This window comes from Canis lupus, chromosome X (assembly GCF_003254725.2).
Source record: "Canis lupus dingo isolate Sandy chromosome X, ASM325472v2, whole genome shotgun sequence".
Taxonomy (NCBI): domain Eukaryota; kingdom Metazoa; phylum Chordata; class Mammalia; order Carnivora; family Canidae; genus Canis; species Canis lupus.
The window spans coordinates 3542849-3564013 of NC_064281.1; the positions used below are offsets into that span (position 1 = coordinate 3542849).

Below are 21165 nucleotides of genomic sequence, written 5' to 3' on the forward strand. Positions count from 1 at the left end.
GCTATGAAGTTACATTAAGGATTCGGGTAGAGACGACCGACAGGACGGGGTTCCGGAAAGAGTTGAGTGAGGTCCTGCTCATATTCCAAGTTGAGATATTCTCTTATTAAGACCCAGCCTCGGATCCCTGGGTGGCGCAGCGGTTTGGCGCCTGCCTTTGGCCCAGGGCGCGATCCTGGAGACCCGGGATCGAATCCCACGTCGGGCTCCCGGTGCATGGAGCCTGCTTCTCCCTCTGCCTGTTGTGTCTCTGCCTCTCTCTATCATAAATAAAAAATGTTATCATAAATAAATTTTAAAAATGTTAAAAAAAAAAAAAAAGACCCAGCCTCAGAGCAACTAGGTGGACCAGGAATTAGACGGTATTCACATATTTCTACAATTAAGTCACATTTGCAGGCCATGCGGACCCAGGTACAAAGAACGTATAGATGTTTGAATGGAGGATTGGTCTGGAATTGGTTCATGACGGGTTGCAAGCCACCCAGCCACCAAGGAGGAGGTGGGATCTGAACACAGAGCTCGCCCTTCTTGGTTTCTCCATGGCCAGGAAGTGAGTTCTAAGGAGATCCCTTGTCAAAGCTCCGGAGTAGGTGTGTTCCTGTCTCTACCTTCTTCCTTCCACTGCTCCAGACCACCATGCTCCAAGTTCTGGGATTGGCTGGTACCGCTGCAGGCCTTGTTGATGGGTGTGGGAGCCACAGGAGGATCCTCGCTCCAGATCATCACATGCCCAGGTCTGGATTGGCCGCAGGCACCAGCTGATTATGCTCCCTGGCTGGGTGTGGGAGCCGCAGAAGGATCCTAATTGGCTCTACACAGACCCATGATAAAGACCTGGACTCGGTAAACCTTGGTCCAGAAGGAGGGAATTCAAGGCAGACTGGTTCTGCTCGCCATTCTCTACTCTGTGGCTCCAGCAAATCTGCCCTGCTACGTTACGTGTTATCGTAAGCCCATATTTCAGTGCAATAAATGAAAGCAGGCTGAGCATGACTTCATTCCAAGAATATGTCATAACTTATATCTCATCTTTTTTTATTTATCTCTTATTTTCCTATCGTAAATAATATTAAAACAAATTTTTAGGCATTCATCTCTAGGAGCATTTAAAAATCATTTCATTAGGGACGCCTCGGTGGCTCAACGGTTGAGCATCTGCCTTCAGCTCAGGGCGTGATTCTGGGGTCCTGGGATCTAGGCCCGCATCAGGCTCCCTGCATGGAGTTTGCTTCTTCCTTTGTTTATGTCTCTCCCTCTCTCTGTGTCTCTCATGAATAAATAAATGAAATCTTTTTTTAAAAAAAATCACAGTATACGGGGATTCCTGGATGGCTCAGTGGTTTAGCGCTTCCTTCAGCCCAGGGTGTGATCCTGGAGACCCGGGATCGAGGCCCACATCGAGCTCCCTGCATGGAGCCTGCTTCTTCCTCTGCTTATGTCTCTGTCTCTCTCTCTCTCTCTGTGTCTCTCATGAACAAATAAATAAAATCTTTTTTAGAAAATAAAATAAACATTATTTTTAAATGGATTTCTTGAGAGAGAATTACTGGTTCAAAAGTCATGGATATTTAACATTTTTTTCACACATACTGTTTTACTGCTTTTCCAAAAACTTATATGCCAATTGATAAAAATGCCTACCAAAAGAAGTCATGCGTGCACATCCTCTTCAGCGCTAAATATTATTTTATTATGTCTCTGCTAATATTATCAGTAAAATGGTGTTTGCTTTTATTAAATTGCATTAATAACTCTTAAGAAAATTACCTGGGAAACTCTCAGAAAGACTTAGATCTGAATTCTGATTTTTCCTTTTACACACTGGGCAATTTAAGTAATGGATGAACCACTCCTGGTGTTATGTTTTCCATTTGTGACTTGGCACTTTAGAGAGCTATTAAGCGCACTCACTGATAGAAAATGCACAAGCTTTAGTGCAAAGTGTCTGCTGTAAAAAAAAAAAAAAAAAAACTCATTCGCTGAATAACAACTAATATCATCTCCCTCACTATCATCATCATCATCACAAAAGTCACCATCATCGTCTTCATTGCTGTCACCATCACCGTCATCATTACCACCACCACCACCACCACCGTAATCACTATCACCATCATCAACTTTATCACCAAATCACTCATCATCATCACCATCATCATCACTCATCATCACTATCTTCATTGCTATCACCATGGCTACTCTCATCAAAATCATGACATCACCATTATCATCACCATCATGTTCATTATCACCTCCATCATAATCACCACCATCATCATCTTCATTTCCACCATCTTTTCTGACACTATTATCAAAATCATCATCTATTTACTACTACTAGTAATACTACCTATATTTATTCATTTATGGGTTAGCTGTGCCCATGGGCCACTGTTCTATCAGCATTCTGTTTAAAATTTGTTTTTAAGGATCTTAGCTAACCATCTAACTGCCTACGAATCTACTTTGCAACTAGTTGCTCTTAGAGGTCCCTCCAGAAATTTACCTTGGTCTAGGCTATACAGACCATGGTTTCTTTAATGGGTTTCATTATTTTTTTTCCTAATGGCAGAAAGGAGTATTTGTTTATATTTGGTTTAATAAGGTTTCAGGTACAATTTTCTGAGGTCCTATTTATGACTATTTTTCATATCATTAGCCGTCATATAGAGTCCCATAAATATGACTATAATTCGCATACAAACATACCTTCTTATGACTATTATATGACAAAATCACATAATATCACCTTCACAGTCATTAAAATTCTAATTCTTGGGGCCCATTCTCAGAACTGATGAGTCAGTAGCAGCCTGAGTGGAGCCTGGGAGTCAATATATGAAAAAGTTCCTGGCTAGTTTGAGAATAATTGTGCTAAGGCCTGCAACTCTGGACTCTGTCATTCTGCGTATTCACTCGAAGATTCCCAAATGGCTTCATGAAGATTTCCCTTTACATCAAGGGTCAGCAAACTTTCTCTATAAAGGGCAGGATGATAAGTATTTTAGACTCTGTGGGCCATATGCCCTCTTTTGCAGCTATTTGACTCTGCCAGTGTACTGTGAAAGCAGCCACAGAAATTAGGCACATCCATGGGTAGGGTTGTGTTCCATTAACCTTTGTTGCAAAAACAGGCAGCAGCTTGACGGATTCAGCCTATGACTCATATTGTCCTCGCTCACTTCACATCTCTAAAAGGAAGTGAGGCCCTCTTTCAGCTGAACGTTTGTCCCTGTTGAGTTTCTCCATTTTTATAAGATCATTTATAAGATCACATCTGCCAATAGTCTCTGTAGCTCGGGTGACGATGGGAGCATGCCACCATGCAATTAACTAACCACAGCAGTGATTGTACTTTGGATGCTTGGCTAAGCCAACACTTCAAATTCACTTACTCAGTCTCCTAAACCATGCTCAGCCAAGAGAATCAACATTAACATCCGCCTCCAGGCTCCATGTTTGGCCACGCTGTCCCCTTCACCTGAATTCCCCCTAACCCACCACCAGGGTCAGCTGCTGTCCTTCAAAGTTCTCCTTCGTGTATTCTGACCTCTGAGTCCAGAAACATGTTCCTCCCAGATGTTCCCACATCTCCCCAACATCACAGCACTGATTATACGAAATAGTAATCCTGGCTCATCGTCCATCCCACGTCTGTACGATCTGCAAGGGAAAGCACGGTACCACATTCAGCAAAGTGGCCAGACGGTGAGAACATGCTCCGGAAGTATTTGCTGAATGAATAAATTTATAAACCGCACTTAATGTCAGGGACTCCTACAGGAGGAAATGTTAGCAAACAGGCCAAAGAAATGCAATGAAGTAAGGGTACTGGTGGGGCCTACTTGCATTTACAGAGCTGCAAGAGAATTGAAGACCGGGTTTTACCACCATCCTGAGAACCCACCCACCTCAAATTCTCAGAGATGCCCAGGGAGCAGAAGAAGCCACTGAGTATGATGGGATTCTTAGAGAATTCCCTGCATGCCACCTTGTCGGCCATCTGTCCAGTGCCCTGTAATGCAACTATTACCAAGCTCTTCCCCCTGCTAAAGGCTTGGGCTGAAATTCGTTCATATGCAATTTCATTTCCCCTAAATCAACCCTCTAAATTGGGTACTCCTTCAGTAAACGTAACCCATTAGCTGCAATGCTTAGAAGAAATAGTAGACACAGTAGGTTACACCCTGTCCTAAACAGCTTGGTTCATTTCAGGGCAAGTTCTCTACCTGGGTTATAGCTCATGCTACCCCTGCTTTGCCACCAGAGACCAGGTTCCAGATCCAGACATCCCTCTGGAGTGCAGTACCCAAAGTGGTGCTGCCTCAGGGTTGTCTGAATATAAATTTCCTGATGTGCCAGACATTCCTGCCACTGCATCACTCTACATCACGAAGAGGGTCCCAATGCTTACAAAACAACAACGGCAACAGTTGATAAACAAGCTTTCCCAATTTCCCAATCCTGAGATTCTTCTTTTGAGCTGAAAAGAACGATCCTAGGTAACGTTTTTCTGCCCTTGAAGCCATTTCAGTCTTTGTCCGGTTACTATCCCAAATACGAGGGAGGGTAATGGATGTCAGTGGGTTTTGTCTGCTTAGCATCTGGTTTTCCTTTGGGGAGCTACCTTTCCTACATGGGCCCTAAGCTAGGTCCTCTTGGACTCACCCATCCCTGTCCTCATTCAGAAATTATGCTAACCCAGGCCATGCCAATCCAAGGGTGCTTTCCCCCTAGATATGGAGATTGGTTTGAGTCGGCCTGTGACCCCAGCTGGGCCAGTGGCATCATCTCAGGCCAATGTGCTTCTCTGAGCTCAAGAGTGATATCACAGGGAAATGCTGCTGACCTTTTTTGTTTCCCCACATGGAAACAGCATCACAGGGAGACAAAAGAAAGCCAATGATAAACCAAAAGTGCCAGGTTACTAAGAGTGTTGATTCAGACCCAAATCCAGATGGCTTACAGCAACAGGAATTTATTGTCTCGGTGTTTAGTGGGACAGACGTCTGAAATTACAGAGGCAGCAGGGTTTGTTTCCTCTCTGGGGTCCGGGGGACAATGATGTCTCTCTCTCTCTCTCTCTCTCAGTTCTTAGTTTCTGCTGTTTCCCAGCAATCCTTGGTGGTCCCTGGCTTGTAGATCCATCTCTCGCATCTCTGCCTCCACCTTCACGTGGTGTTCTGTCCATGTATCTCTGTCTGTCTTCCTCCCTGTGTCTCCTCTTTTAAGGACACCAGTCAAAATGGATTTAGTGTCCTTTTTAATCCTGCATGACATCATCTTACCTTGATTACATCTGTAAAAACCCTATCTCCAAATAGACTGACATTCACAGGCACCAGGGATTAGGACTTCAAATATCCTTTTGAGGGGACACAGTTTAACCCATAATACGAGTCAACTCAAATACCCATTTACAAGAGATAAGTTTGAAGGATGAATAGCCACGATGTGGTCTGTAAACCTCTTTAAACTATTCTAAAAAAAATAAATAAAAAATAAAATAAAATAAAATAAAATAAAATAAAAAATAAATAAACTATTCTAACTGATACCCTGCAGTCTTTGAACAACAATTTCAAATCTCATAGACCCCAGATTTCTCTCATAATATCTCCTCAGACATAATCTAAGTTCAATGATGATGATGTTGCTGTGGTTGACAGTGACGACCACAACAGTAACAATAACAACAAAGCCTTAAGTAGAAGAAAACGCTGGAGGAAGTTCATTTTCCCCTAAGTCTAGAGAAAGGCTTCTAAGATGATGATTCTTCTCATCTCAATTCTAACCTGTGAACTCTAATTAATTTCTTGGAAATGAGTCCATCGCCATTAAATCAAGTCATAGTCAATGGTATTTAAAAGCAGGAGATGTGCTGTTTCCTCAAAACTCCAAACCAATTAGCTTGTTGGCTGTTCTATCATGATTTTAAGCTGCCTTCCCTTGTAACACCTCTGGGGCTTGGAATTTTAGGGCAACATGCAGCAAACAGACTCTGGCCAGGCAACTGGTAAAGATTATGCAGTTAACATCCCGAGGGGGTATCTGAGCCACAGACGCAAATCCTTTCATCCCGGAGTGTGCAGTTTTTCATAGCAAGTAGAGGGATACTGTTTTCTACCACTTTCTAAATCTTGTCGTTCCCTAGGATACTTCTTTAAAAAATTAAGAGAACATGTGACTTTCAGGCACAATATATGTATAAGCCAAGAGCTTCATGCATTTGCAAAATCAAAAAAAAAAATCTAACATCAACTCTGGGTATATTGAGAACATATGTTGTGATGGAGAACAGATGCATGCCTATTGGTCGACATCAGCAGTCATCACTCACACCAAGTCCTCCCTGTGAGAGCCAATCAGTGGGTAGCCTACGCACAGTGAGCTAGGAAGGAGGATGGGAGAGTCTCAAAGGCACTTGCAGGAGGAAGTTAGACCTGTTTGAGGATGTTTGTAAAAGACTGCACAGAAAGGGCATACCCCCTTGTCTTCAACGATTTTCCAAGCAACAGAGTGAGAGAAAGAAGCATCCAGAATTGCTCCAGCTCTGTTGGTAGATTTCACGCATATAGATCACCAACCCTTTCTAACAATGAAGTGATGAGCTCTCTCATAAAGCTGCCAAAAGTCTTTCTTGGCCATGTTCAAAAAACGGCCGCATGGCCAGGTGCTCCCCATTCATTCATTTGTGCTGTGCGTGCCCAGCGGGCAGACAATGCATTCATTCATTCATCCATCTCGGCAGCGTCCCCCTGCCTATAAAAGCTTTACAGCCTACTGGGTGTTTGCATATGTGTTCCATACCGCCTGCCTCTCCTCACTAGCCTGATAAAAGCAGGGACTTTGTTTTGTTTGCTATGGTCTTACTTTGTGAGTCTCAGCTTTGCTCGTACCCACACTGGTTTGAGGGTGGTTCGGTGCAGGGAGGCACTGGGAATGCCAGGAGCCCCGGGGTGGTCCCTGGCAGCTCGGCTGTTGCTCCTTGTGTGTGTGCCTCTCTCTCCTGGGCGTCAGCTCCATGTGGGTGGAGTCCGAGAGGCAATGCCCAGAGCACAACAGATGCCCAGCAATCATTGCAGAAGGTGGAAAGCATTGAATAATTTCTAAAAAGTTTTACAGTCTACTGGGGGTATAGCCTTATAAAATAATGCTGGCATCAAAGCACTAAGAACACACGGGAGGAGGCTGCATCTCTGCACAGGGCTTCAGAGTGTAAAGCATGAGACGTATGGCATCGCAGGAGACCGTGCATGTGACGACCCCTCCAGGTCCTCCCATGGGAAGCTCTTCCAAAATCTCTGATGGGCGTCCTACTTGGTTCCATCACTTACCCCAGCTAAACTTTAACAATGGTACTCAACATGCCAAAATCTCTTTCTTTAAAAAAAATTTTTTTTAAAAAGGATGGGGGCACCTGGGGGGCTCGGTAGGTTAGGTGTCTGAGTTTGGCTCAGGTCTCAATCTCAGCCCCCGCGTGGGCTCCATGCTCAGCAGAAAGTCTGCTTCTCCCTCTCCCTCTGCCCCTCTCCTCTGTGCTCTCTCTCTCTCAAATAAATAAATAAAGTCTTCAGAAAAAAAAGGGTGAAATGCAAACAACTTGTAAAACGTGCTACAGTGGAATTTGATCTCATTATTATGTGATTTAAGCTCAAAAGGAAAGAACTAGTCTAAGTGGATATATTTCAAACATCTAAATTTTCTTAGGAGGGATGCAATTTTCTCTCTGTGGTTTGCTACTATTTTTGAATCTAAACTATTTTTAGATATGCAAAATTAATATAAGTGTATTTCATATTATCTGGATGGATACATTACAAAACAGTGACGAAGGTATTTCAGTAGATAAAAAATTGGGGGAAGACAGGCGCTTTTAATAAATTTTCTTTTTTTTATTTTGGGAGATAAAAGTACATTTGAGTTTGATAAGAATAGGACCTTATATTCTTCGATTTAACCTCACCACACAGTCTGCTGAGAAGAAAAATGTGCATTAGAATTCCTTGGGATGGAATTCCAGTTATGAATCCTCCGATATCAAAAATATAGCAATGCAAAAAAACACCCAAGTGAGTGCTTTGCATGTTAGATTATCCTATCGATGCACCTTCCTATCATTTTGTTAGGTTTTATCTCTCCCTCCTCCCCATTTTTGCACTTTTTATGTCTTGGCCCAACTAGAGAAGCAATAAACAAGGAGCTTACCGTGGGGGACTCAGAAACCATTTCCTCGCCACACAACATTTGTGCGTATGCCTTGTGTATGTGTGTCAGGCTCAGTGGGAAACTTTCCATTGTGGATCTTCAATGCAACACATCAACTTACAGATTGTTTTACTTTTTTATTTTTTCTTCTTGAAATCCTAGAGAACTCCCTGAATTCTTCTGCCCACTGATCCTTTCTGAAATTCGAGTTTTGCTGGGGCTCATTCATTTTGCAAGCAAAGAGCTTCCAGTTCCTTGTATCACCACTTGGACTGGCTCAATGCCTTGTATACGGTAAGTGCAAAGAGTCATTTTTCAATCAATGATTTTTATTGTTTTATTTTTTTCAAATCAATAATTTTTAAGTGAATCTGCTAAGAAGGCTCTAAAGAGAGTATGGATTGAAAGAGAGAAGAAAAGACAAAGAGTCAGAGTTGAGATCAGGAGATTATAATAGAGTACATGGCGTGAGTTGGGATGAAAAGTCAACTCATAGCAGGTGGATGGGATGTTAGGTGAATACTGGGTGTTCACTCTGGGACGGAGTGAGGATTAGGTCCCAAAAGAGATGAAGCAGATGTAGCTGAAGACACCAATTTAAGGAAGAATGAGTTAACAAACATTTTCATATCTTGTGGAAACACATCACAAAAAGCTCCTTTGCTTAAGAAGAGCCAAAAGCGGTGTTCCAGCTTTTTTGATGGGAATACCCTCTCCCCACACGGCAAACCCAAGTATTGTGCTCATGACCCCATTCACAGCAAACAAGAGGGTGGGTGTTTTGCTTAACTGAGATGTCCGAGGGCTTAGGAATTCAGAGAGGAGGGGGCAGGATAGTAGTTCCCACATTCAATTGGACATTTCCAGAAACCATACCGCACTTGATCTTAATTCAACTGTGGATATCTGTTGTTGGCTTTCCTCCAACACCTTACACACACACACACACACACACACACACACACACACACCATACAGCTTCACTTATCCAAATATCCAAAATAGTCAACTATGCAAAATCTAACAGGGGATTTTTTTTTTTTCCCCTTTAAAAAAAAATCTGCTCCCATGTTGTGGAAACCTATTTTTCTGAACCTAACATAGAACAATCCGATTGAATTAATAAAATAGAGATTCCTCGTCTTGATGTATCTTAACAAGTATTAGTGGTGGAAGAGACCACTCAGATGTCCCCCCAGCTTGTCGCCTGTGAGTTCAGTATGTGATTTGGAGGTCTGATTTATTTATGTAGGGCCATTGCTTTGCATCTCACGCATCTGTGGTCCTTGAATCCAAAACTAAGGAAATCTCGGCTTCTGGTCACTTTTGCTACGATTTGGATGTCAGTGTACCAAGGAGAAGGGTTCTCACAGAGGAGGGAATGTGAAACAAACCCAGTACGAAAACAGCCCGCTTTAGGAGAATGAAAACACATGGTGGGAAGGCTAGGAGCTACTCCCAACCATCCTACCCAAGAAACTGAATCTTCCAGTGAACGATCACGTAAGATTAATATTAAATTCACGTGAAATTAAATGTGAGACCTATTGATCTTTTTCAATTCATAATTTTTCTTATAATTCTATTGTTAGTCATACTTTACAATTCTACAGAGGCTTACTCCAAAGTTGCTCTAACCTAAACAGTCAGGGGAGGTATACCAGTCGTATTATTATTACTAATAGCTGAGGTTACTAAACACTGAGAAGGTTTAATGTCTCAGCCAAGACAATATGGAAAATAAACGACCGTGTCCAAACTAGCAGTATCGCTTGGCAACAAATAAAGCTATCCGGTGTCCTTGGAGGTAAGAATGAACAAGTAAATAACGAGCAAATTGTCGAAAATGGACAGATTCTAGGTGGCCAGTCGCATGCCCAGTTTCCATCTTAAACGTTTTTGTTCTGTTTTTTGCCTTTTTTTTTGTAATATTGTTTATGATATGCACCATATGGCAAGTCGGGTTTTTAACACATTCTACATAATGGAGACTTGTTCTAATTGTGAGAAACATCTAAGTTGCAAATGGGATGGAGTTACAGTTCATCGGATGGAAAACAAGGAATCATTCTCTTCTTAGGGAGTGACTTTGCTACATTTTCCAAACAAGCATAACTCATGCCACCGAAATAGTATTTCCTAAACATATATAATTCCTTAACCCTCAATAAGGGTATGATTCTATGTTCCAATGGGCGAGATCTTCTAAGCTGGCGGAGAAATGCGTGTTATCAGAAATCCACACCAGTTTAACCTTCTTCACAAAATATTGAATTCCACTCAATGAATCCTTGTCAGGCCGATATTTGTCTAATAAATCTCTCATAATTATCTTCCCTTACAAGCTACGTCTATAAAACGTCAAACATCCGGGTGACACATGAAAATGGCAATCGTTGAATTGTTTTCACATAGTTGCAAGCTGATGTTGACTGGTTAAAACATCTGTCTCATTGTGTTAACTCACTTAAGTTTTACTGTGTCACCTGGATTTTGTCACTATCTGCATACAATTGGACTATCTGGGCCTTGATGAGAAGAGAAAGGAAATTAATTTCTCCTTTATCTCACATAAAGAGAGGAGTAGTATTGTCTTTGGATGTTCTAAGGCATTCTTCCAAGAAATGAATTTTAATGCTTTCTTGATGATTAATTTCTGTAACTCACATAGGATGCTGGAAATTCATTTCACAAGTGAGGCTGAAAATGACAAAGCTCAGGAATAAAGCAGAGTGGAATAATTTCTCTGCTCTTTTAAAAAATTATATTTCCTTTTACTAAAGTCATAGTACTGTCAGAAATGATGGTCCCTTGATCCTATTCCTCCAGCTGACCTGTCCAGGACTACGGTCAATAATTATGTTATAGATAATAAACATATATTAGGCATGGGATTAATATTTGCATTAGACCCCATATGCACATGCAGTTTCGCTGATATGTTCTGCTTCCTTTTTTGACGATTAATTATGTTCCACTAACATGGGACCACTGAGTGGTTACGTGTGCAGGATACGAGGGTAAGCACTTTATATGGATTAAGGCCTTAACCTCCCAGCGCATCTCAGTCATACACACAGCAAAATGCGAGACTCATACAAGCTCAGCAACCTAAAAAAACAAAACAAAACAAAACAAAACAAAACAAGCCCAGCAACCTGCCTACAGTCCCTCAGCTGCTAAGGGGACAAATTTTGAATCCAGGCAGGCACGTGCTTAGGGCTATTCCTCCAAGCTCAGCCAGAGGAGGGAATCAAGAATCAAATTTACATTACAAAGCATGAAGAATAAAAAAAAAAAAAAAAAAAAAAAAGCATAACGAATCACTTTGCCCAGAGCAGATCAGATCTTGAGGTCAAGAGAGGAAGAGCAAGGAGCCCAAAATATTTTGCTACCATGGGTGCAAGCAGGACCAGAAGCCATTTAGAGGTCCGGCCGTCGTCGTGCGTGAGATTTAATGGACATAAAAGGACAATTTGGATGTTTTGCTGTAGGTCATTCATTGACATGGACTCTGGAAATTAGTTTTAGATGCCTGGGTAAATTTAAATGGTCTCTTTATGATGTCCCTGTGCAAAATCACTGTATTTCCTAAATATGGCTTTTAGTAGGATTTGCCCTAACACTACACTAACACGGTGAACAAAAAGACTGGGTACGTACACTATAAGGTTAATGCCTCAAAGCTGCAAAGTGTCTCCCCACAAACTGGGGCCTGCATGGTCTCCTTGGCAGGCATGTGCAGGAGCAGCAAATTTTAACTACCGGGCATTAAGGTAAAAGTGTTTTTTCAATCATACTTGAGGTTGAAAGGGAAGCAAAGAAGAGTCTCTAATGGGAAGGGGTTCAGAAGGCTCGAAGCAAACACAATTTTTTGGCCATTTCTTTGTTTTCACTGAGGGTAGAGACTACCGTGCATTTCAAATAGTGCTGTTAACACTAGGCCGCAAACATGAGCGCTTCGGAGGCAGCCAATGGGTATGACCCTACAGCTTCATAGATCAGAGCTTGCACGGGGCTAAAATGAAGGTGGTGAGCTGGGTTATGCGGCTTCCTGGGCCCCTGGGGAGAATCCATCTCCTGGTCTTTTCGACCTTCTAGAAGCTGCCCACACAGTTCTCACATCCTGGCTATATCCCATCCCCAAAGTCAGAAAGCTCAGCTGGGTCCTTATTACACAGCTGCATTCTGGCTCTGATGTGTTTTATCTTTCTGTTCCACAATTGAGGGGCTTTGTAATCAAATACTGGGCCCCTCCAGGTAATCCAACATATACCCCCTTTACTGTCAAGTCAACTGATAAGCACATATAAATACACCTGCTATCTAAATTCATTCCCCTTTACCACGGAAGGCCAGAGAGTAACAGCTTCCAGGGATGAGAATGGAGGCCTCTTTGGGGAGGCCATGTTCTGCCTACAGTGTGTGGCTCCCCAAATTAGGAGTTCTCATGTCTGTTGTAATCGTAACATCTAAAGCATGCCTGGCACATAGAAGAGCCTCAGAAGTATTTTTGGCAGTCAAGTGAAGTTGTGCCTGCACATCGCCCACGCTCTCTGAGGGATGCAGAAAGATAAATCTAAAAAACTGAAGTATCAAAGTGGAATTCTGAACTCCGAATACCCAATATTGCTGCGTACGCCGTTAAATAAATGCATGGATATAAACTAAGCCCATAAAGGGAGGGCTTTGGAGGAATCAGTACGATGCCATCATTTCAATGTGTTATTAAGGACGGGGAGTTGATTTCATTAAGTGAATAACCAATAATTAAATAGCTAAAGCTCCACACTGATTCTCAAATGGATGCAAGTATTTAAAAGAAAGAGAGAGAGAGAGAGAGGATGGGAGGAAGGGAGGATAGAAAGATGGAAGGAAGGAAGGAAGGAAGGAAGGAAGGAAGGAAGGAAGGAAGGAAGGAAGGGAAAGAAAGAAAGAAAGAAAGAAAGAAAGAAAGAAAGAAAGAAAGAAAGAAAGAAAGAAGAAAGAAAGAAAGAAAGAAAGAAAGAAAGAAAGAAAGAAAGAAAGAAAGAGAAAGAAAGAAAGAAGAAAGAAAGAAAGAAAGAAAGAAAGAAAGAAAGAAAGAAAGAAAGAAAGAAAAAGAAAGAAAAGAAAAAAAAAGAAGAAAGAAAACCAAAAAACTCCTGCCCCAACAGGCTGTGATTTGTAGTTTGTACAAACTTGGAAGCATCTACCTTCACTCACCAGCAAAATTCCAATATTTATATATTGTAGGAAAACAGATTCCACCTTTCAGGCCCTATTGGGTTCCTGATTCTCCTGTCAAGACCCCGCAAGATACGATAGGCAAACACACTCTGAAAAACCTGGGAATGTAAACAGGTGGCACTGGGTTTATTTGAACGGTTCGACTACTTTTCCACTGGGGAGCATTTTTCACAGTTTTCTTTTTTTTTTTTTTTTCACATTTTTTTATTCCTAAATTCCTATTCAGTGCTGAACCGCAATGAAATGGCCAAATTGTTTATGGTTTCGAGCCACACAGTTGCACCTCTGCGGTGGTTCTGTAATCAGGGAGCTTACTGGTTTCTCTCCGCAGGCGGTCTCCTTGGGCCCAACCTGTCCGGGAATGCAGGGGGCGCAGGGACGGGGCCTTGGAAAGCCACCAGCTCCTACACACCCGCAGGTCAGGGATCGTGGGAGAGAAATTTTGATATTTTATCCTTTTTTGTTCTCCTGGTTCTTTTCCACTTCTCCTTCTTTTAATTTTTAATTTTATTATTTTTTTATTTGCATAGCTCATGACCCAGGTGGCTTCTGAAGTGAGGCATAGTGCTCACTGGTTGTGGGTACAGTCGGCTTTCCCCAGACCCATGCCCAAGGCATGCTGTGTGCAATTACGGCATCCAAGGGCCACGTTCACTCCTTGGCATCACATTCGGACCCAGACTTTGCAGGACAGTTGTGCGGTCTATTACCATAACCACCACGGCCACCCTCCAGAGGCAGCTGATACAACAAAATGCCATCTTTCCATTCCTTTCTGTGGGTGTTCTCGGGATCTCGGTAACCGACAACCGCGGCCTGCTGTTCCATGACACGTTACTGGAGCTACCTTTTAGCATTTCCATGGAGAAAGCACAATACGGCAGGTCCTGCACAACTTTGGAGGTTGTGGGTAACATAATCGCTTGTTTCAGGCCATCCACTGAAAAATCATCCTCCGAGGATTAAAGGGAAATAAAACAAACAAAATGAAATTTCTCCCCTAAAAGTTACAAAGGACACACTTTCATTTCTACCGTAGACAGATGTCTATGACTCCTGTAAATCACTTCTTTTAATTCCAGCAAGATTTACATTCCAGGCTTTTCTCTTTCCTTGTCTAAAAATAGCATATGCAAATGGTAAATGAGAAATGTGTTCACATTGTAGTATGACTTTGGTTAGCCTTTATAAAATTTTTTTTCATCTGAAATGTACACAGAGAAGGAGATAATAAAATTTTACTACCATTGGATTAAATTAATAAATCAAACATTATTGGTTTTTTTTTCTTTACCAGATTTTCACTGCTGTGTTATTGAAAACAAAGGGGCCATTTCGTTCAAGCAAGCACACTATTTCCTAATGTAGCTAGAATCATCGAAGGACACACATTTTCCATTGGATTTCTGTGACTATTGTGAGGAAACAAGGTGTTAGCAACACAGATTCTAAACAATGAACTCCAACCATTTCATGAAATGGAAATACCCCTTGCTTCTATATTTAAAATAATCAGCACTTTTTCTTTCAAGACTCAATAGGAAGGAAGGAAGGAAGGAAGGAAGGAAGGAAGGAAGGAAGGAAGGAAGGAAGGAAGGAAGGAAGGAAGGGAAAAAAAAGAAAAGAGAGAGAGAGAAGGGGAAAAAAAGGTAAAATCTTAAGTCATTAAAGCAAAAGAAACTGCCTTATAATCTTCAGTTTGCTAACTTGAGCATGACAATGTTCTTAATTCTATTGTTTTCTATAGATTTCATTTTCCTGTTGGATGAATGCAGGTATAATATGTAGCACTATATGCTGACACCGGTGGCCAATTGCCAGTAGTCACTGTAACCCCGCTAAAAAGGCCACGGATGACTATAATGAAGCCATTAATTACAGCATTGTCCATTTCCTAGATGCTCCATAAATACAACTGTAATGATTTACAGGTTAGGGTAACGGCTGCATTCAGAATATGAAAAAATAAATAAATAAACGGGTTGTGGAAGAAACAAATCACGCACAGGACATTCTACAGGCCTCCCGCCAAATCTGACAGCGAGTGGGCAGGTGCGGTCTTCTGTTTAAATAAAGTACTTACCATCCTCCGTGGGCACGTAGATGTTTAAATAGAGGCAGTCTTCATTTTGGTCTTGAACGTAGGTCATTAAAGTATCCAAATTGGCCGTAAACCAGATGGGCAGCATATCGTGCAACAAAGACCTCTCGTCCAGGTGTTGGGGGCACACGGCCGCGAACTGGGTGGCATTTCGGACTCCAGTCCACGAGGACGGGGGTTCTGGGGGCTGAAACCTCCTCTCTCCGGTGGGAGGCGAGGCGTACGGGACCCCCAGGTATTGCTCCACTGGACCCAAAATCTCATTGGGCAATGGTGTTCTTAGGCCTCGGATTTTGCCATAATTTGTGTTGACGACTGGATACTGTGCTTGGCTGTCAATGAGCGTGAACCGAATGGCAAGCGCGGTTATCCACAGGAGGACGTTGGAGTTCAACATGACGCAGACTGGGGTGAAGAACACTGGCAGCCATAACAGTCCCTTGGGTCTCGACATTGTTCACTGCCACATCCGCAGGGGCCTGGGGGACACAACTCCAAGCAAATGAAGCCACGAAGCGAGCCTGCGGACAGAGAGGGCTTTCCGGGGAGCCGAGGGCCCAAGACAGGAGCCTCCGGGATGGGTCATAGACAGAGCCCGAGGTTAAGAACAAAGCCAGCTGTTTCCTCGGCAGCCCATTGCTAGAGAGGGCAGCCCTCTCTTGGTCCTGGAAGTGAATTCCAGCAAGTGTGAGGCTCCAAGGACGCGGTGACCATCCGACGCCTCCCAAGGCTGAGGATTCCTTAGGAACAGTCCGAGGCCCAGCAGTCCGCCTAATGGGGAAAGAAAGCAGATGAGGACAATGAAGCCAAGGGAAGCCATGCGACCCCATCTGCTCCGTGCAACCCTCAACATCTCCCCATGACAGTCTCATTCACTGATGAATCTGCCTACCCATGTCCTCACGTGGTAGATTCTGGCAAGAACACGACTTGCCTTAATTCTTGGTCGGCTCCCCATTACCTGGAATGTTGCACCACATTTAGAAAACATGCAACAAGTCTCCGTTGAGTCGACAAACAAAAATTATACATCTCGTTCAGATGACGGTAACAATGTCGCCCAACGTCAGTCTTATTTACAAAGGCCGGCCACTCAGTGGCAGGTACCCCCCAAAACGATGTCTCTCAAATGTCTAAGGAAACTGCCACTTTTCCCTAAGGGGATATGGATGGAGCCTATCAAAGGTTTGGAGTATGAGAAAAGGAGACGCGGGGGACCAGGCCAAACTGGCTTTATGACATGCGGATACATATCAGCTACGCAAAACAAGCATGACCTTATGGAAAAGGTGTAGGCTCTGGATTCTAAACCTTTTCGGGCTACTCAGTGGCACATACCTTTAGGCTACACACAGCGTCAGCCTGAAACTGCAGTTTCTCATAAAACCTGAGCAAGACGGTACATGGCGAGTACCTGCTGCAGTGCTTGTCCTCCCAGGGTATCATTCATAATATTAAAAAGCATTGATAGGGCCATCCCGATCGCCACGTAAGCCATCCACCTTAAACCTTTCACCCCGCAGCCCATTTTCTTTATTTTCGTTTGTTTTTGCTGCTTCCTTTAAAAGCTGATGGTACACCTGAGTTACCCTCCCGTTGAGTGTGACCTCCTAGACCTGTCTCAATATGGACCATAGGACTCTCACGAGGTAAGTCATTCCTCTTAGGACAGTAAAGAATGCTGTGCATGGGGCAGCCCGGGTGGCTCAGTGGTTTAGCGCCGCCTTCAGCCCGGGACCTGATCCTGGAGACCCGGGATCAAGTCCCACGTCGGGCTCCCTGCATGGAGCCTGCTTCTCCCTCTGCCTGTGTCTCTGCCTCTCTTTCTTTCTCTGTATCTCTCATGAATAAATAAATAAAATCTTAAAAAAAAAAAAAAGAATGCTGCGCACGAGTGGGAGCGTATTGCTCATGATCCATGAGGGATGGAAAACATGACATTAAGTGTTGCAAACAGTATACATTTAAATAGAGCGTTCCTCAACTCGAAAACGGACAAATGCAAAAGATATTCTGGGTGATTCAGAGTATTTCTGGGGTTGAGTATAATTACACATTTCATTTAAGTGGACAGTTGAGTGGAATACATCAATAAGCTCTCTGGTTTTTTGTTTTGGGTTTTTTTTTTTTTTTTTTTTGCTTTTTGTTTTAATGAAACCTATTAGAGATGGATCTGTCACGGAGCTATACACCTCTGGGGGAAATCCATAGCCCATGACCTCCTGGGCCAAGTCCATCAGACCTGAATGAAAATGCCCTCGAACTCTGGGTTGTAATGTCGAAAGTGAAAAATACCATCACACCAAATGTTGGGTGTATGTGTTTGCTTCTATCTTTGAATTCTGCTGTAGACAACGTCTGGATTTCTGCCACACGGAGATCCAATTTCTGAATAATTAGGAGGCAGACAAGAACAAGAAAGGGGTGATGACATGTTTGGAATCTTTCTGTTTTCCTGAAAGCCCTTCTGCTTCTGAACCAACATTAGCTGTTCCTTCTGGAGCCTCCCTGGCGATAAAAGGAGACGCCATGGATTTGGGATTCTGAAAGACCTGGGTCTTCAGATGCCACCTCTATGAGCTGAGGAACTGAGCCCACCAGCCTGGACTTGACGTAAATGGTGTGTCATGCCTTCCTCATGGGGTGTGGAGAGCAGGAATGAGGCAATATGCAGAGGTGGAGGGCAGACACATTGCCCACTCTATAAACACAAGGTGCTGGGATGCTGAACGTGGATGCGCTCAAAAGAACCATACGTACAGAGACAACATGCACAGGCTCTGAAGTCAGCCAGGTGTTGGTGCTGAGCAAGTCTAGAGCAAGGAATTTACATTCTTTGTGTCTCCCTTTACTGATCTGTTTATAACTGTTTAAGAATCAAACGAGATTGGAACGCCTGGGTGGCTCAATGGTTGAGCATCTACCTTCAGGTCAGGTCGTGACCCCGGAGTCCCGGGATTGAGTCCCACATTGGGCTCCCTGTGAGGAGCCTGCTTCTCCCTCTGCCTGTGTCTCCGCCTCTCTCTCTGAGTCTTTCATGAATGAATGAATGAATGAATAAATGAATAAATAAATAAATAAATAAATAAATAAATAAATAAATAAATATTTTTTTTAAAAAAGAATGAAATGAGGTCGTCCACATGAGGCAGCACACAGTCCCTGGAACACAGAGCTTAGTAAAGGTAGGACTTAAAGGTTGATGGGTTTATGCCAAGACCTACAAGGTGGGATCCCTGGGTGGCGCAGTGGTTTGGCGCCTGCCTTTGGCCCAGGGCGCGATCCTGGAGACCCGGGATCGAATCCCATGTCGGGCTCCCGGTGCATGGAGCCTGCTTCTCCCTCTGCCTGTGTCTCTGCCTCTCTCTCTCTGTGTGTGTGACTATCATAAATAAATAAATAAATAAATAAATAAATAAATAAATAAATAAATAAATAAAAAGACCTACAAGGTTGGTTCCACTGGGAATTCTGGCCCACTCAATAGTTCTCCAACTCAATATGGATGAAAGTACCCACAAACCACAAAAACATTAAGAGTGCACAAGGGTGGGCCACCCCTAGCCTTCATGCTGAGTCCAATGATCAAGCCTCTCCTCTGGCCATATCTACCTCCTCACAGGGTTCTGAGGGCCAGAGAGAGATCATGGGCCAACAGGACCCCAGAGAAGGTGCCCAGGGGCGTGTGAGCCTTTTCTAGGTAATGTAAGATCGGAGCCATTTTATTTATTTCCTCCATTTTTGAAATTTGGCTAATTTGCACACGAGTCACACAATCTGAAGCCCCTGATTTCTCAGCCTCAGCACTGTTGACAGTATGGACCATATGGTTCTTTTTGGTGGGCATCGTTCTGTGTCCTGTAGGGGGTGGAACTGCCTCCCTGGTCTCCACCTACTGGATGCCAGTAACATATCCCCACTCAATTTTAACTATCCAAGATGTCTCCAGACATTGCTAAATGACCCCCGGGGCTGCATCACCCCCACAGTGAGAACCACAGGTGTGAGTCATCCAAGACAGATTTCTGGTGGCCATGTAAATGATTACATATGTGTGGGTACGAGTAAACAATGTGTGTGTGTGTGTGTGTGTGTCACGCTCAAGTATTTGTCAACTTCAAAAGCTTAAGCAATACAAGTAACGAAGAATTTTAAAATACATCTATTAAATACGCATCATTATCATTAAAAAAAACCCTCTAAAGTTAACCAACCAATATATTTGGGAACAAAAAAAAAATAAAAGAGTTCCCATATAAATCTCATGTACTGGAAAGTTTTCACAAAGGGTGAAATGTTGTTATATATGCATATAACATATATAATTAGCATATATCATATATATAGCATAGATCTATCCCTTTGATATATTATACATATTTTTTATTTTTCTCCAAAATAAAAAGGTCACACTAGAAAAGGGATTAGCTGAATAAAACATTTGAATGGAAAAAAAGTAAAAATCATACCTTCAGTGAACACATACAGCTGGAAAGTTAAGAAGGGCTCTACCGCATGCTTTCTCTACAAAGGTTGCAAACCGAGGAATAGCTCAGAGTGGCATTTCGACGTGATTTATAACTTGATTGGCTGGTTTAGAATGATTCTCTACAGGGCAGTCATTCTGCCTGAGATTGTAATTAAGACAAGGCTCAAACTATCCAGGCATATCAGAATATAAATGGGTCAAAATCAAAGTCACAGTACATTTGTCCCCAGAGTGTGCATCCTTCACATTGAGATTGCTTTAATGTTAAAATACGTATTTCATTAAGATGAGTCCTGACCAAACTTGTTTTGGTATTTTGAACCAAGAAGGAATAAAATCACATCTCCCGGGGAGGGGATGCAAGGCTTTCCTTTCTCGTGCCCTGACAAATACATTAGAAGACAGAGAACTTAAAAAATAATAAAAAATTAAAAAAAAAAGAAGACAGAGAACTTTGTGAATGCATCTTCAAAAACCCAACCTCCCATCCCCCCAAAAGGGAGAGGATGAATGAGCTGGAAGCAGCCCTCCTCTGTGCTGCTCTCTATATACACGGAAAGCCGGAGACTCAGTGCGGGTTTTGGTGCCGAGAGGTGCTGTGAAGATTCACTTGCATCTGACGTTATGAAGCATCAGGACAATAAGAACAGCAAGCTCTGGTCCTTGCCCAAATTAATGAGCTTGTACAACCATCCTCCTGCACTGTTGACTATGAGAGCCTGTGACAGCCGTTCTTCAAACTGTGAGCTACCTATAGACACGTCTGATTCCCTTTCCCTTTTGTTTCTGGGGAGGACAGACACCAACATTTTACAGTGCCTGAGGGGGGTGTGGTTCATCTTTTGTTCTAAAAGACAGAGGTTGGCCATGAGGTAGAACCAGTGAACCTAGTTACCTAGAGGCACCAATTCCACGTTGTGCATGGGCTTACAACAGACACACACCTGTCAATCCGTACCAAGATTCACTCAATGCCAGCCATCAGCCAATTAGTATATTATCTGCATATATTTATATTCTGGTCTTATCTCCTAGGTGAGCAAAGTTACAATCTATCATCTTTTGCCAACTGCAATAGCTCATTGCCCATTGACCTTCTGCACCTTCTTTCACTTCCGAAAATTAGATCCCGTAC

The 21165-nt window shown here is 42.8% G+C and overlaps 1 protein-coding gene across 6 annotated transcripts in view; it reads right to left on the bottom strand.

Annotated features, from left to right (window-relative positions):
- The window catches only part of NLGN4X (neuroligin 4 X-linked), a 306762-nt gene that overhangs the window by 210213 nt on the left and 75384 nt on the right, over window positions 1-21165 (bottom strand). For all 6 annotated transcript variants that reach the window (XM_025435839.3, XM_025435843.3, XM_035711464.2 and 3 more), the window contains one exon: window positions 15524-16312. In XM_025435839.3, the coding sequence (XP_025291624.1) occupies window positions 15524-15995 (472 nt within the window). In that variant the 5' untranslated portion in view covers window positions 15996-16312. The remainder of the gene's footprint in view (window positions 1-15523; window positions 16313-21165) is intronic.